Source organism: Carettochelys insculpta, chromosome 17, assembly GCF_033958435.1.
Source record: "Carettochelys insculpta isolate YL-2023 chromosome 17, ASM3395843v1, whole genome shotgun sequence".
In the NCBI taxonomy this organism is placed as follows: Eukaryota; Metazoa; Chordata; order Testudines; family Carettochelyidae; genus Carettochelys; species Carettochelys insculpta.
In genome coordinates this window covers 25,544,853-25,559,863 of record NC_134153.1, presented here as the reverse complement: position 1 = coordinate 25,559,863, position 15,011 = coordinate 25,544,853, and the positions used below count along the sequence as shown (strand labels likewise).

Sequence of the window (15,011 nt, the reverse complement as noted above, 5' to 3'; positions counted from 1 at the left end):
TAGCTTCAGTGTAATTAGGTAGATCAAAACTTTGAGAGGAAGGTGGGTACAATTGCCATCTCTTTGGGATTTAGGAGTTGGCTGGAAGGCAAATCTTCCTCGTTGTAGAAGGACAAATTGTGCGTCAGCTTTTTCCTTGGTCTAGGTTGGAGGGCATGAGGGGAAGCCACGTGTGGATTTCTAGAAGACAAGTTAATGACAATATTTACGCTGAAACATTTTGGAGATGATTCCACGGTCAGGCTATATATTTAATGCTGTGAAGAGGTGATGTTTTGGAATGCAACCTAGGCCCCTGCAGGGACAACAATCGAACAATTGTTAAAATACACTTTGTAATGGCCCCCATCGAAGGATATAAGCTATGACATTTACGCAAAGTAGTTCTTTGAATAAGTGTACATGCCCATTCTGATCCTGGAGTGCATGCACACCGTGCATCGTTGTTGGAAATTTTTCTGTCAGTGGTACCCCTTGGAGTGGCTCGAAGGCCCTTTGCTGCTGAATGCTACAGCATGTCAGTGTAAAGGGCCTACCTGCCCACAAACTCCCTCAGTTCTTTAGTGTCCATTGAGCAGGTTTGCCGGTTTTGGAGCAAACTGACTCCAAGCTCCATTGCTCAAAGATCCCTCTGGGCTATACCCTTCGGCCCCATCAAGAAAGCACTTCCACCCACAGCAGCCCCTCTGTAACCCTGCCCCAGCTCCTGGGCAGGCTCTGCAGAGGCAGCAGGGTAGGGATTACAGAAGCTGAACACTGGCCTACTAAAACCAGGGTTGTGAGCTCAATCCTTGAGCAGGCCACTTAGGGATTGGGGCAAATAGATTTAAACAAAAAACCTGTCAGTGTTGCTAGGTGCTGCCGGGAGCCCGGGGGACTGGGCTGGTTGCCCTGTAGAGGCCCTTTCCTGCCACGGAGACGGACATACCAGCAGAGAGGTAGCGGAGTTAGTCTGTATTTCTAAAAACAACAGACAGGCCTGCGGCACCTTACTTGGGGGAGGCAAAGACCCGCTTCGTCAGCTGTACGCGTCTTCGCCCGCCACAGCCTATGCTCCCCGCTACCTGTTATTCTGCGAGGTGTCCCAGGGCTTCGCGCGGTACGTAGGTGTCCCCCTCTCCTCCCGGCACTGCCTCAGGGCTCGCTGCGCCTGCACCCCGCGGGCGCTCAGCAGGCCTCTGGGCAGGTTCCCCACAGGTGCAAAGCGGCTCTGCGGCCTCCCCACGGCTCGGCCTGGATGGCCTCGGACCCGGCGGTGCCAAGCGCCGCGGAGACGGGCCGCGCACGCCAACGCGTCCCGGCGCACGGGAGCTCCGCCACGAGGAGCGGGGCCGGCAGAGGTTCGGTCAGGGGAGAGCCCCGGGGGCCGGACGCCAGCCGCTGTGGGCAGGCCTGGCCCGGGCCCGGGCCTGGGCTCCGTTGTGCTGGAGAGGCGGGTGGAGGCGGGATTCCCGTCCTCCCTCGGTCACCTGGGTGAGGCCAGTCTCGCGCGTGGGGGGGGTGGGGTTGGCCCCTCTCCGTGGTGGCGGGGGCGGCGCGCTGCGCCTCGGCGCGGCCGGGCCCTTCGTGCGGGGGTAGCGGGGCTGCCCGGACCGCTCTCCCGGCGGACTCGCTGGCCTGGCGGAAGTGGCTGAGGTTCCGGGCTCGCTGCTTGTACTGAGGGGGCCTGGGAGGCGCGGAGCGGGGCCGGGCCGGGCCAGGGTGAGCAGCGCGGCCCAACCCCCGGGGAAGGGGTTACCCTGGGGGAGGTCTGACCCCGCCCCCCGAGTGGGAACGGGTGTGCGCGGGACAGGGAGGGAGAGGGGCAGGTCGGGGGGAGGGAAATACCTGGCGGGGGTGGGACAGGCCGAGGGGCGGGGGGAGGGAAATACCTGGCAGGCCGAGGGTCTGGGGAGTTCTGCGGGATGTGGAGAAGCGCGAGGAGGGGTCTCTGCTGAGCGTAGTTTCAGACGCACCTAGTAAAATCTTGACCCGCTGTGGTGAGGTGCACGCGGTGCAGTCTGCGCGTTCCCCTTCTCCTCCCGGGTAGGGCTGTGACTAGAGTTTTGTGCTTTTGCTGGTAAGTTCTGAGGACTGATCTTGTCTAGCTGCTGAGTGTCACATTGTTGTGACTTTACCTTCTTTCGTCTTGGCATGTGCCGTGATTTGCTGCCCTGAGCTCAGGGGCGAGGGGCAGAAGGCTACATCTCTAGGTGCCGAGACATATTTAATTATTTATGAAGCACTAACGGATCTCTTTACTGTGTGAGGCACAGATATCAAAACCGCTTTGCCTCAGGGAGCATACAGTCCAGAAGTGCAGCACCGGGCTACATTAACTTACAAAAGTTTTCGTAAAATGTGTTGCATGGAAGGTTCTGTGTATTTATGTAATACAAGTACAATATGCTTGCCCTGTTCTAGATTTCTGGTAGAGAGACCTGAAATAACAGCCGGACCAGCACACAAAATGGCAGAGATGCAGATAGATCGAGATCTGGCCAAGAGACTCTTTTTTGAGGGCGCCACAGTTGTCATTTTGAACATGCCTGAGGGGACAGAGTTTGGCATTGATTACAACACTTGGCGTGTGGGTCCTAAGTTCCGGGGAGTCAAGATGATCCCTCCAGGCATCCATTTCTTTCATTATAGTTCTGTCAATAGATGCAACAGTAAAGAGACAGGTCCCCGTACTGGGTTCTTCTTGAGTCTACATCAGCGAGACTTACGGGTTCTGCGCTGGAACTCATCCAATGAGGAAGTGGACCTCACCCCAGCATCTGAACAAGAAATTGAAATAATGAGGTCAAACCTTCAGGAGATGGACAAGTTTCTTGGGCCATACCCATATGAGAGCCTCAAGAAATGGATCTCCCTCACTAACTTCATCAGTGAACCAGTGATGAAGAAGCTGCAGCCAGAGAGTGGACAGATATGTGCCTTTTCAGAGGTTCTGCCAGTTCTGGCTGGGAAGCACACCAAAGACCGAGCTGAACAGAACCTCCCCCGATATGACACAGAATGTAAGAGCTACGCAGAAGGGCTGGCCCGACTGCCGAAAATGAAGCTGAAAGCTGGCACTGAGATCCGGTTCACAGAGTTGCCAAAGCAGATGTACCCCGACGGTGCTACTCCTGAGGAAATTACCAGGCACAGCATGGATCTTAGTTATGCGCTGGAAACTGTGATTAACAAGCAGTGCTCCAGCCAACCCCAGGATGTGCTTGGTGAGTGTAAAGTCTGTCCTAGAAACCAAATAATTGCAAACAGCCTTGAACACTTAACAGTGTGAATGGTGTCCTGCCATCATTGTAGTCTATAGTATGGAATTGGAACACTTAGTTTCTGGTTCCACTCTTGCTAAAGTGTTTCTGGTTCCACTCTTGGTAAAGCATTTTGAGCTCCTTAAATAAAAAGTGCTTTACAGAGGAACTTACTGTGCACGTATGTTCTAAGCAGTGTTGAGTGTTAGTTATGGAGCGCTCTTGGAAGTGCTGAGTCTCTTTTCCCCTAATGTTCCTTTCACATCAGTCTTTGGGGTCCTCTCCTTCATTATACAATGTCTGGTTCTGCCTTGGCTGGAAACCTGCAAATTAACTAAATAAACCAAATTGCTTTTTAAGAGGAAATAAACCATCAGCCTTCTGTTTTTCTGTATGTATTTTCACTGAAAAAGGTGATTACTTTGAACAGGATGGATGGTGCAATTACAGTGTGTTGAAATCATTACTTGCAGCATGATAGGTGTCAACATAATTGTTCAATTTAGGAACAGAGAAAATGGGTTTTCCTTGAAGTGGAAAATGCTACAAACAGGACATTGCTGTGACATGCAGAAATTGGTCTGCTGGTTTTGGCTGCTACAGCACTTTACTTATAGCCGTTTATTGTTAATTTATTATCCTCCATTTTTTCATTAAAATAACTAAGCAGCAGCCAGTTTTTGAACATAAGCTTTTCTCTCCCCCTCCACTCTCAGTACAGCAGCAGTGAGTGAAAGGGAAGAAGCAAGCTTAGGAAATCAAAGCCTTCTCTTGTGTGCTGCTGACGACGCCTTCTGGTAGGATTTGGGGATTGTTGTGAGGAAAAGCTTTGAACAAAGACTGTGCGCGTTGTACAAAAGAATGTGCCATGCATTATTTACTGACATATCAGAAATTACCAGCTGGTGGCCCCAACAGCCTTACTATAATTAACTGCTAACTCCCTTGGAAATAATGGCAACATCTGCTAAAAGTTAATACCCGCTCTACTGAGGGCTCTGAAGCCAAGCTGAGATGACACTGTTATCCTGAAGATAAACCATGTGCTCGTCATTTTATCTGTTCACGCTCTACCTTCTAAAAAGCAGAAGTCTGTTTTTAATGTTCTAGAAGGTAAAACCAGCTAATATTCTTCCCAGACAATGAATATTTCCCAGTGGTCTGTGCGAAGCATTAGCAGACACCATTGACAAAGTGGGTGTCTAAGCATCTGGTAAATCTGAATCCTGAATGGCAAAGTAAGGCTGCATCTATCCTACCAGCTGTGGTGCTGCAGTGGAGATGCTACCTGCAGTGATTAAAGGGCTTTTTCGATTGCTGTTGGCAGTGCACCTCTCTGAATATCGATAGTGGAATTTTTCCATCAGTTTAGCCTAATCAGTGGTGTGGATTTTTCATACCCTGAACAGCACAGGTTTTAACGTAACTTTTAAGCATGGCCAGGTCTAGAAAAGCAAAGCTGCTGTAAAAGCAACACCATGTAGTCTTCTCCACACATAGCATCGTAGAGTGCTCTTATTGTCTGGCAGCATGTGTCCGTAAGATAGCACCCATGCCATTCATCGTCTAATATTGATGGTAGCAGCAATTTCTTTGCTGCCTCTTTTTGGACACACAGACTAAGGAAAGGAGAGGCAGAGAGAAAGAGACCCATTCCTTCCAACAGCTATCAGGCAAAAGTGTGTTAAATGGGGTCACAAGAAACCACAAAATCTTGATGTGTGTGTTTGACTTTGTGGTGTTGTATATTAGTGATAAGCAGAAATAATGTTTTGTGACAACCCAAACAACACAGCACAAAATCTGCAATTCATTTAGTAAGACGTTGTTCTCAGGCGCCATTTATGAATGCTTATGCAGAGAAAGTTAATGGTCATTGCTATAACCTGTCCTCTTTGATTGTGCTTTGCTTGCTTCTTAGTCATATAGTCAAGGGAGTGGAGAGTGAGCAGAGCTTGGAGAATTGATAAGTGCTAATATAATCATCAGGAGTATAGGATGCTTTTTGTGTCAGCAAGACAAACTTGGCTAATATATGCAAAAATCAACATTGTCCGCAAGAGTAATATCCTCAGTTCTGTGTATGGTTGAGTGACTAAAGACCTTTTCTGTCTTTTTTTCCGTGCCCTCCCGTGACTGGGTGTGTCCAGCTGAATTGCAGTTTGCTTTCATCTGCTTCCTGATTGGGAACGTGTATGATGCATTTGAACACTGGAAAAAACTTCTGAATGTCTTGTGCAGATCAGAGGATGCCATAGGGAAGCATCGGGTCCTGTACACGAACCTCATTTCTGTCCTGTACCACCAGCTCAGTGAAATCCCAGCTGACTTCTTTGTGGACATAGTCTCTCAGGACAACTTTTTAACCAGCACCTTACAGGTAAACTATCAGCTGTGCATGCAGTTTGGGAAGCAGATGTATGAGGAGTCTTATGAGTGATGAGTGTGCCTACAAATCCAGACTCAACCAAACTCAGAGATGAATGCGTGGAGAGCATTACATAGCATAATATACGTGGGGAGGGTGTAATGTGGTATAGGTTACTTATACAAGCAACCCACTTTCGTACCATCTCTTAATTTGACCCACTGAGACTGCGTATGGGTGTTTTAGGAAGCATAAATTGGGTTAGTTCACATATAGAGAGGCCAGCAGCACAGTCTAACAAGAAAAGCAGCTAATAAAGATGGGTAAGCTGGAAAGGGAGGACTAAATCTTTTGTGTCTTCTAGGCCATTAAGACTGCCCTTATATGTCTTAAGTAAGAGTCAAGCTCCGGTCCATTCTGCTGCAATACGTCTATATTAGAAGTATCTGTCCAGATTAGTAAATCAATTTAGTTGCAGTAGTACACATTTTCTTTAGGTAGGCAAGGCCTTAGACTCCCTTAAACTAAACATTAGTAAACAGGTTTGAGTGAATGCATGATGATTTAATTTTCTGATTGTGACACATAACAATGGAAACTTTCCTCTGTGGCAGCTTAAAAGTCCACTGTTGCTGATTCAGATCAGTTTAAGTTGTTGGATGAATCCATTCATGAAGAAGTTGGACTGAAAACCTTTAGTAACTTAGAGCCCTGAGAGTATCAGAGTACTCTTCCCCGTCCTCCTTGTCTTGGCCTTTGTATCATGCTCACTTGTTTCCCTAGTTATCCAGTGGGAATTTGGAGATAATTGCCTAATGTGCAGAAAAGTCTGCATTGATGCTGAGATAGCCACAGCAAAACTTTATACTTCAGCATGACAAGACCTGAAGGATGTGCATATAAAATACCTCCCTTTCATTTAAGTCACTCCAACAGCTTAGTGAAGATTCATAATGATTTAATAGCTCAACACATTTCCATTTGCTGCTTCAAGTTTTTCTCTTAAAAACAAAACAAAAACACCCCAAAGATAAGTCTGTGTTTGTAGAGGATTTGTGGGCCTTGTGTACCACCTCTTCTCTTCTCAGACAGATTGGTCACACTTCTGTATTTGGGAACAGGGTTCCCTCTAATTTTTTCCATCCATGGGCAGAATAAATTTTGTTATGTGCACCAAAGCATGTGCAGATGCGCACCGCCAGTAGAACCACGTGCTGCTGACTGGCCCACTGTGGGCACTCTGCTAGTCAACTGGACAGCACCTGAATTTCTTCTGGGTGGCTGCTCAAGCGGTCTTCTCAGAGGGAACACTGTCGGTGGACTGTTACCTGTTGCTGTAAATTATTTCAATACAGTAAAACTCCTTTAATTTGGTCTCTGATGATTAGGAAATCCTGATGGCCCAGCATCTGGCAAAAATAGTCCCATTTACAGAGGTAATCTGGCAAAATTTGATGGTCCGGCATACAGTAGTCCCCCGAGATGCGTGGGAGGCTTGGGTGGTGGGTCGGAACTGTGGGAGGGAGACGGGGGGTGAAGCCCGGGATGGTTTAGGGCTGCAGGGGGCCAGGGGGTGGTGAAGAACCTGGGGACGTGTGGGGGTGGTGAAGAAGCTTCAGGGAGCACAGGCTGGTGGAGAAGCTGCTGGAGCACAGGGTGGTGAAGAAGCTAGGGACATGCAGGAGGGTGTGGGGGTGGTGAGCCGCAAAGGGTGGGGGTTATGGAGATTTCCAGTAATCTGGAAAATTTGGTTGTCTGGTACCTGTCACGTCCCAGATGTGCAGGATTAAAGGAATTTTAATGTATCTTCATTGACTAGAAGTGAAGAGGTGCAGTTCTCAGTGTAACAAGTTTTTCCGTTGGCTCTTAATGACTCACTTGTGAGGAGTTTCAGTCAGTGTCATAATGCGGGATAGCTTGTTCCCTGCAAACTGAAAGTCACACTTTCTTAAAGTTTCCTTCCACTGCTATAAGAACGTTTTCGACCCTGGAATGAATATGATCAGTTTTATTAAAATTTTTATTTTTACACTCAGTAAAATTTAGCCAAACTGCAGCATATCCTTCTATGCCAGCTTCCCAGGTTCACTATGTACAATTAATTCTGTGGCTGATAAGCTGAACATTGCGTAGTTGTTTTATAATTTTAAGGCATGTCTACACTGCTTTAAAAGCAAACAAACCCTGTGCCGATAATTCTGAGGTCAACTGCCCCAGGCTCTTGCTGTGGGGTTAAAAATATCAGTGAAGACATTCCTGCCTGGCCTCTGAGACCCACTCCTATCCCTGGACTTCCAAATCTGTGCTCCAGCTCAAGCAGAACTTCAACGCTCCTATTCAATTTACCTGTTTTTTGAGATTCAGTGCCTCTGGGTTCTTGGCAATGTAGATGTAGCTTTAATTAACAAAAGCTTTTCAGGATAGCAATTTCAGGATACAAGTTCTTAACCGTAGCCAATAGCAGGAAATATTCATTTAAGAAGGGCTGGCTGGGAATCTGAAGTGAGGATCCCAGTACCTCCCGCACCCCATCTACCAAACTGAGGAGGAGGAGAAGCCCAGGGATTCTGTCCTGCAGTTGGTTTGTAGGGTTAGGGTCTTCTGCTCAGCAGGGAGCGGGGCTAAGGGGTATCAGTTCCAGGAGAGATGCTTGTTGCGTCTCCGTGTTTTCTCCTGCTGTCTGTATTTCTCTTCTGAATAACAATGTGCTCCCCAGAGTGGCTTTACCTTCAGCTTATAGCATCAACTTGCTGTGGAATGAGTTCTGCATCCCAAATTCAAGCAGAAAAAGAGATCGGCTCTGAGGCTTACAATCCTATTTAGTCAGACTCACCTGCAATAATGTCTGAAATGCCCCAGAAAAACTGTGACCGTGAGAGAAGTTAGTGGGTTTATGTGTGAGACTTTAGAAAATCCCTCCTTAAGGGTTTCTACAGGTGGCACCTGCCTGCATTCAGGGATCTTGAGGGAATGACTCTAATGTGCACGATGCTTAGAAAACAGCAGCTCTAGGGGACTCCTTCCATTTCTCCAGCCTCCAAGGAATTTTCCTTAAGAGATCTCCACCTGTCCTTTAAGATACTGGAAATGCTGTCAAACCATATTCTTGTCACATGTTAGGGTGGACAAAAGTGGGGATCTTCTCCGTATCAAGCCATAAAGAAAGGGAGCGTGATCATACCCTCTCGGTCCTGCCAGCAGGTCAGGACGCATGCTTAAGGCTCATGCTATGAGTTCCAAATTGTGCAACAGCTAGTTCCAATTTGGTCTCATGTACCTAAAATATGTGGGGTTTGCTTTTAAGCACGTGTTACAGTAAGAAACCAAAACTGCTCAGCCAGAGGGGATATTACTGCAGTACGCTCCTCCCCTCAGGAAAAAACCTAGTCAGAGCTCCTCAGTCTGGGCCTAAGTCTCTTCTCAGCCAGTGGTGCAGCTGCTCAGAGAACATGTAGGAAGGGCAAGTGCCATGAAGGACATGCAGTTTCATAGATGTCCATCTTATCTGAGTCCCATTCTGCAGAGGGGAAGCAATTGGTGCTTCTAAGCCTCTCTGCTGTCCTCCTTCTTCTGTTTAGCTATTGCAAACCATTCTATGCAGTTTCACAGTCCTAACATCTAATGCTTACCTGGAATTCTGCAGTGGTGCCTGCATCACTGCCAAGTAAAGCTGCACCACGTACATTCATACAAAATGTCTCATGGCTGTCCTTTGGCTTCAGAGACTGGGTTTTATCCTCTAGTTCTTGAGCTGGCCTTTTTTTCTACTGCTCTGATATTTTGTGGGTGGGTCTTGCAAAGCCCCTAGAATAAGTGACTTCAGAGCAAAAGTTTTGTTCACTTTCAATGGTGGTATTTAAACTTTTTTGGAAGCCCCACCATATGTGTTTAATTCCATGCATATCCCTGTTTAAAACAAGACTCTCCTTATTATTCTGTTTTTAAAGATTAACCAAAAAAAAATAGATCTGACCATCACTAAGTTTAAATTGTGCTGATACGTCTCATGGTGATCGTGGAACAAAGACCGTATTTATCTTGGCTATAGACTGCAGCTGGAGATTGCAGTACTGTGTTAGGGAGCTGACTCTAGCCCCATGACCTCTTCTGAAACTCTGCAACTAAAATTCCTCTCAAGCCAGACTCTCTGCAAACTGAAATCTGCCCACCCCCTGAATGGGCACTTTGGCCCAAGTCAGGGCAGGGAGAAAACATGCATTTGTGTCACTACTGTGATCATCTCACTGACTTCTCATGTATTTTTAGGTGTTTTTCTCCTACACCTGCAGCACCACCGTTGACAGGCCGCTGAGGAAGAAGGCAGAAAAGTTTAAAGCCCACCTAACTAAGAAATTCAAATGGGACTTTGAGGCTGAGCCAGATGACTGTGCTCCAGTGGTAGTAGAACTGCCAGAAGGAGTGCTGTTGGACTGAATGAAATACTCTCTTGGAACCAAACACTTGTGTTTTGTGGCTTATTTTTCTTCCTCTCTTCCTGAATATGCCAGCTTTCTGAATTCTGTATCTCATCGCAGGAAATGACACCAGTGATCCTCAGCTGACTCCTGCTGCTGCTATCAAAGTGGATCTGGAAAGACTACAAACATTACATACTTGGTCTTCAGGCCAGAGCTCTTTTATGGTGGGCTTATGGGCTCGGGCATCATTCTGGGAGTCATTGGGACAACATATACCCACACGATCAGTCTGAGTACTCTGTCAACTCAATTCTGCTGCAATTCCTGGTTCTTGGACATAAGGTCCTATTGGATGGCTTTAGCCATCTTTTGCTGAAGATGACCCACATTAAACCATCTGTCTTCTACAGTCTAGAGTCTGTACTCTAGCTTCATGTCTACGGAGTTAGGAGGAAGATTGGCCTACCTTGTGAGCACTACATCCTTCTCCAGCCCATAACCACATTACACATGAAGAAATTCCACTCATTTCATCTGAGGTCTCATCTAGTGGAATCTAGCTTAAACCATTCAGATATGGGTGTCAGATTATTATGATCTTGATTGTACTTCTGCAGTAGCATGCTGTGATGGGAAAAAAAATATATCCTGTACTAAATCTTCCTATTCCATAGATCTGACACTAAAGTAACCAGATCGGAGGAGTAGGATAACACCTTTACATAGACATTGGCAATGGTGTAATTGCCATGGCAAACAGACTGACTCTTCTTAGCCTGATGTAACCAGAAATTGAAATTTTTGGGCAGAAGCCATGTGATTTTCAAAACAAAAAGCCAGCCAGGAGATACAAGATCAGATTTTTCACCGACCGTTGTTGTGGTTTCTGAGACATCTGGAACGCTTCCTATATTTGTTCTTTGCTTCTCACTGGTCTCCTCTCATTAATAATCTTGTGAGGAATTTGGTGTTCATTCAAAATAATGAACATGCTGTAAAAATAATTTACAATGTGTAGCTGAATTCCTGATGTTCTTATCCTGTAATTCTTCCGTTCTATAAGACAGTGGGGTTTTGTTTGTTTTTTAATAAGAATCCCTACTGTTATAGGGATTAGGCTGCTGTTCAAATTACTTTTTTCTTTCTAGACAGCTAGACTCCTTCGGGAATTTGTTGTATATGTGTCTAACACAATACAGTAACCTACTTACTAATCTTTCCACAGTAGAATTTCAAAATAAATCTTCCTATATTACTTGCCTACAAAAAAAAAAAAGTCCACAGTCTTTTGTGTGTGAATTATTTTAGCCAAGTCGTATGGTCTGTTATTATTCCAGGCTTACCACAGCAGTGTCACTGTTATTGTACACGTCACCTTGAAGTGAAGTATCGATGAGTCTTCTCTCATCCAAGGACAGCTAAGAATGAAGAGGTAAAATAGCAAGTAGTTTAATGCAACTAGTGTAATGCAAGATATTGTGCGTAGTCTGTGAGAAGAGGCATGTGGCAGTGTGCCTTTGAATGACCAAATACCAGTCACAGAAATCAGATAGGAAAAGAACTGGTGGATGCAGGGTGAATAAAAGTCAATGGCTTTCCTGTTGTTTATAATTTTTATTCTTTAAAATAAACTTGTTTAAAATGAAATCAACAAAATGCAAAATAGGTTAAGTAGATTTTCTACATAAAGATATTTCCCCCCAGTTCTAACTTTTGAAGTCAAGCTTTTGAAGGTACAGTAGATCAGCCTAAGTAACTTGGGAGCCAGTATCATTTTCAAGAGACTTATGTGAGTAGAAGCTTCAGCTACAGTCACTTCCACTTCAGCATATTTGAAAAATTTCCCACGCTGACCTGAAATGATCAGTTTAATTCCCTGACTACAGTTGATCCCTCCTGTTCATTTAGCTATGAATGTGAAACCTGTTTTGAGAAGAGAAACTTATGCAGACAAAACACTTAAGGTTGTTTCGTTTAGAAAAAAAATGATATGCTATTTTGTGAGTGTAATAAAATTCTAGTTATCCTACTGCAGCTTGATATACATTGTGCAAAAAAGTTAATTTAAAAAGGCCTTAAGCTTTTTTTACTGTAATGAAAATGGACAATTACGAATCTGAAAATATTAAGCTATATAATTGCTTAAATAAATTTGTATAGTTCTAGCATACCCCCTTATATATTGGTTATATCACCAATCAGAATGCACCTTACTTTAGAAGATAATGGAAGTATGAGTGGAAAAGTTGTTTAAAATGGATGATTTTAAATCAAGGCTTTCCATGGGGTGATTTCAGTCAGTCCACCCTGGTTACATGCAGTCTCATCCACTATCCTCAGCCATCGCAGGATTGTTTGCTAATGTGTATTTATCTAGTGTTTCTGTTCCGTTTAGTTTAAATGAGTTGAATAATGAGGGTCCTCAGGAGACTATTTCAGGCTAACAGGTAACAACATTAGCAAAATTTTACTGCCTAAGTCTTTGCTCAATTTCATCTAATTAGGTATTATTTCTTAGATTACACCGTAATCCTTCCTCCACCTTCCCCATGCATATTGGTCCTCTGTCAGGTACTTGTATCTGCAGTGGATACTCTCCCTGCACCTTTTGGCTGGTCAAATCACACATAATCAGTGTTCCAATGTTTTCCTCATATATGACTGCTGTTTTTTCCTCTGGCCTGATAGTGCTTTGTCGTACCAAGCAAAATGAACCATCTCAGATTTCTCCATCAGCACTGGCCTGGGCATGCTGCAGAAATGCCAGGCTTGGCGCAGTCCTAAAGAGATGCCTTACATTGCTCTGCAGTGACTGCTATGCCTGCTCCAGTCCCTTCTCATCCAGGAGGCAGGGCCTGGGGGGTGAGGAAGGTGAGGTCTCTGTAGGGTCCCCGTCTCTGAGGCATACAGAATGACCCAAGGTTACACAGTATAGGTTGCATCTCCCAAATTCAGGAATCTGGTATGATAACATGGATGTTCCAGGACCAGAGAGCACCAGGGCCGAGAGCCTAGTGGAAGGAGGGTGGGTGCTGGGAGCCCTGCTGGCCAGGGCCAGTGTCCAGTAGCCCAGCCAGGGTAGGAATCAGGGCTGGCAGTAGCAGGGCTGGGGTCTGGACCAGGGCTGGGGCCAGCTGGCCATCCAGGCTATTGGTTCAGGATCTGGCAGTAGCTGGAGGCATGGAAGCCAGCCAGGATGGAAGCAGAGCCACTGGCAAGGGGGGATGGCAGGCTGGGGCTGGAAATAGTGCACTTCCCCGGTCTTCCGAATTCCCTGGTTCAGGATCAGTTATATCCCAAGGGTGCCAGGTCAGGGATGTCCAACCTGTATTCTGTTTTTGTACGTCCTCTCAAAGCTTACATTTTGTATACTTGATATGTTAGTTTTAATGTTATTTTATTCTACATGCTGGTAATGACTTTAAAAATGAGGTGCGAGGAGGGCTACATCGTAATGATTGGATAAACATAATTTTTTCTACCAATAACTGCGAAAAGAAAATGTATTTGCCACCCATTTTTTGTAGTCTTTTCTGCTGTAGATAAACATTGGTAGCAGTCTTACTCTGATCATCATTATGCATACACATTATGGAAAACCAATGAAGCATAGTAGATGATGAGTTTGCAACCATGATACAGTAACCAATTAGGGTCAGGACAGCAGCTTTTAATGTGTCATGAACTGTCTGTGCAGCAGCGGGTGTGCTGGCTTGTGCCTTGCCGAGCTGGGCTGTTCTGCTAGACGTACTTGACTGAAAAGAAACTCATGTCTCCTGAGTGGTGGTGTCACTGCTGCAGTCATGTACTCGTTCGTGAATGAGAGGCTCTGAAATGATTCCTGCTGGCCTGTCTTTTACCTGAGGGTTCCGGAAGATTGAGGGTGTTCCTGTGCAATGCAGAGCCTTGCACCCCTACTGCCAGTGGTGACAGACGTGGCCCATTTTTTGTTTCGCTCTGTTGTTAATGTAGTTTGCGTGACCAAAAATATTTATGCTCAGTAGTTCCCCCTTGATGATCAAAGCCTGTCCATACTCCTCCTAAGCTTCCTTCTGTGCCTGCAAATGCAAAGAAAGTCAAACTAACTTGGGTTGGTGAAAACAATGTGAGAGCTGCTCTGTCATGATGATGTGGCATCTTGTCAATGGGAGAAAATTGGAAAACACTTAATTTTCATTTTGCCCGTCACTCTTCAAGTCAGTTGGTTTCCTTAGACAGCCGTAATTGAATAGTGGCAAAAAAATGCAGTTCTCATCCTGTCTGTGTGCATGAGGCTTCCTTTGTGATGTCCATTCCATCTCCTCTCCATCTGTATGAAAAGAAAAGTCCATTTCTCCTGTGTTTTCAGGTGGAATGGTGCCAGTTTCTTTTATGTGCTAGCAATCCATCCTTTTAGTCTGTCTGTCCAAGCTATTTTATAAGACTACTTTCCTGGGCAGCATTAGCAATCTGTATTACAGTAGTAAGACCTTGAACAACATTGTGATCCCATTGTGTTCAAGGCTATGCCAACACACAAAGAGAGACTGCTCCTGCCTGAAGGAGTTTGTAATCTAAAATGTGGGATGAGAGGGACTAATTGTAAAACATAAGCAAAAGTCCCACCAAAGATCCATATTTTTAAAAATTCTATATAAATACTTAAACCTCCTTTTTAAACTTCAGAAATTATGTAATCCTTGTCTTTTTCCTGCTTAAATTTAATCTCTTTTCTGTTTTCTTAATAATTAACTTTGAACCAGATGAACTGTATCACGTTCATAAACAAAGTTACCCTTAGATTTTCCTGAAACTTAGTTTTGTCAATTAAAATCTTTTCTATTTCCTTAAATACTTGTAATCTTTTCTTGTACCCAATTTAAAAATAGTTAGTTTCAGGGAGATGTTTTCAAAAGCATGAATAGCAGTTAGATGCTTGACTTCCATTTGTGCCTTTGACAACTCCTCACCCCCATCCCCAGCCCTATCTTTCTAAATGGCTTA

The 15,011-nt window shown here is 45.2% G+C and overlaps 1 protein-coding gene across 4 annotated transcripts; it reads left to right on the top strand.

The window, feature by feature from the left end:
- Nucleotides 1-1,629: 1,629 nt before the first annotated feature.
- AAR2 (AAR2 splicing factor) lies at nt 1,630-12,438 on the top strand. 4 transcript variants are annotated; one of them, XM_075011666.1, is made up of 4 exons: nt 1,630-1,701; nt 2,404-3,206; nt 5,393-5,622; nt 9,877-11,327. In XM_075011666.1, exons 2-4 carry the CDS (start codon nt 2,450-2,452, stop codon nt 10,042-10,044), a joined length of 1,155 nt encoding a protein of 384 aa, XP_074867767.1. In that variant the 5' UTR covers nt 1,630-1,701; nt 2,404-2,449; the 3' UTR covers nt 10,045-11,327. The 4 variants fall into 4 exon arrangements, with proteins under 4 accessions (XP_074867767.1, XP_074867768.1, XP_074867770.1 ...); XM_075011667.1 differs by lacking the exon at nt 1,630-1,701 and adding an exon at nt 1,933-2,059; XM_075011669.1 differs by lacking the exons at nt 1,630-1,701; nt 9,877-11,327 and adding exons at nt 11,366-11,460; nt 12,424-12,438 and having other exon boundaries at nt 2,389-3,206.
- The last annotated feature ends 2,573 nt before the right edge of the window (nt 12,439-15,011 follow it).

Bases quoted from the DNA above. Each gene is read 5' to 3' on its own strand.
- AAR2 (XM_075011666.1), top strand. From the start codon at position 2,450: ATGGCAGAGATGCAGATAGATCGAGATCTGGCCAAGAGACTCTTTTTT. The intron at 3,207-5,392 runs GTGAGTGTAAAG...GGGTGTGTCCAG, and splicing joins CCAACCCCAGGATGTGCTTG to CTGAATTGCAGTTTGCTTTC. The intron at 5,623-9,876 runs GTAAACTATCAG...ATGTATTTTTAG, and splicing joins TTTTAACCAGCACCTTACAG to GTGTTTTTCTCCTACACCTG.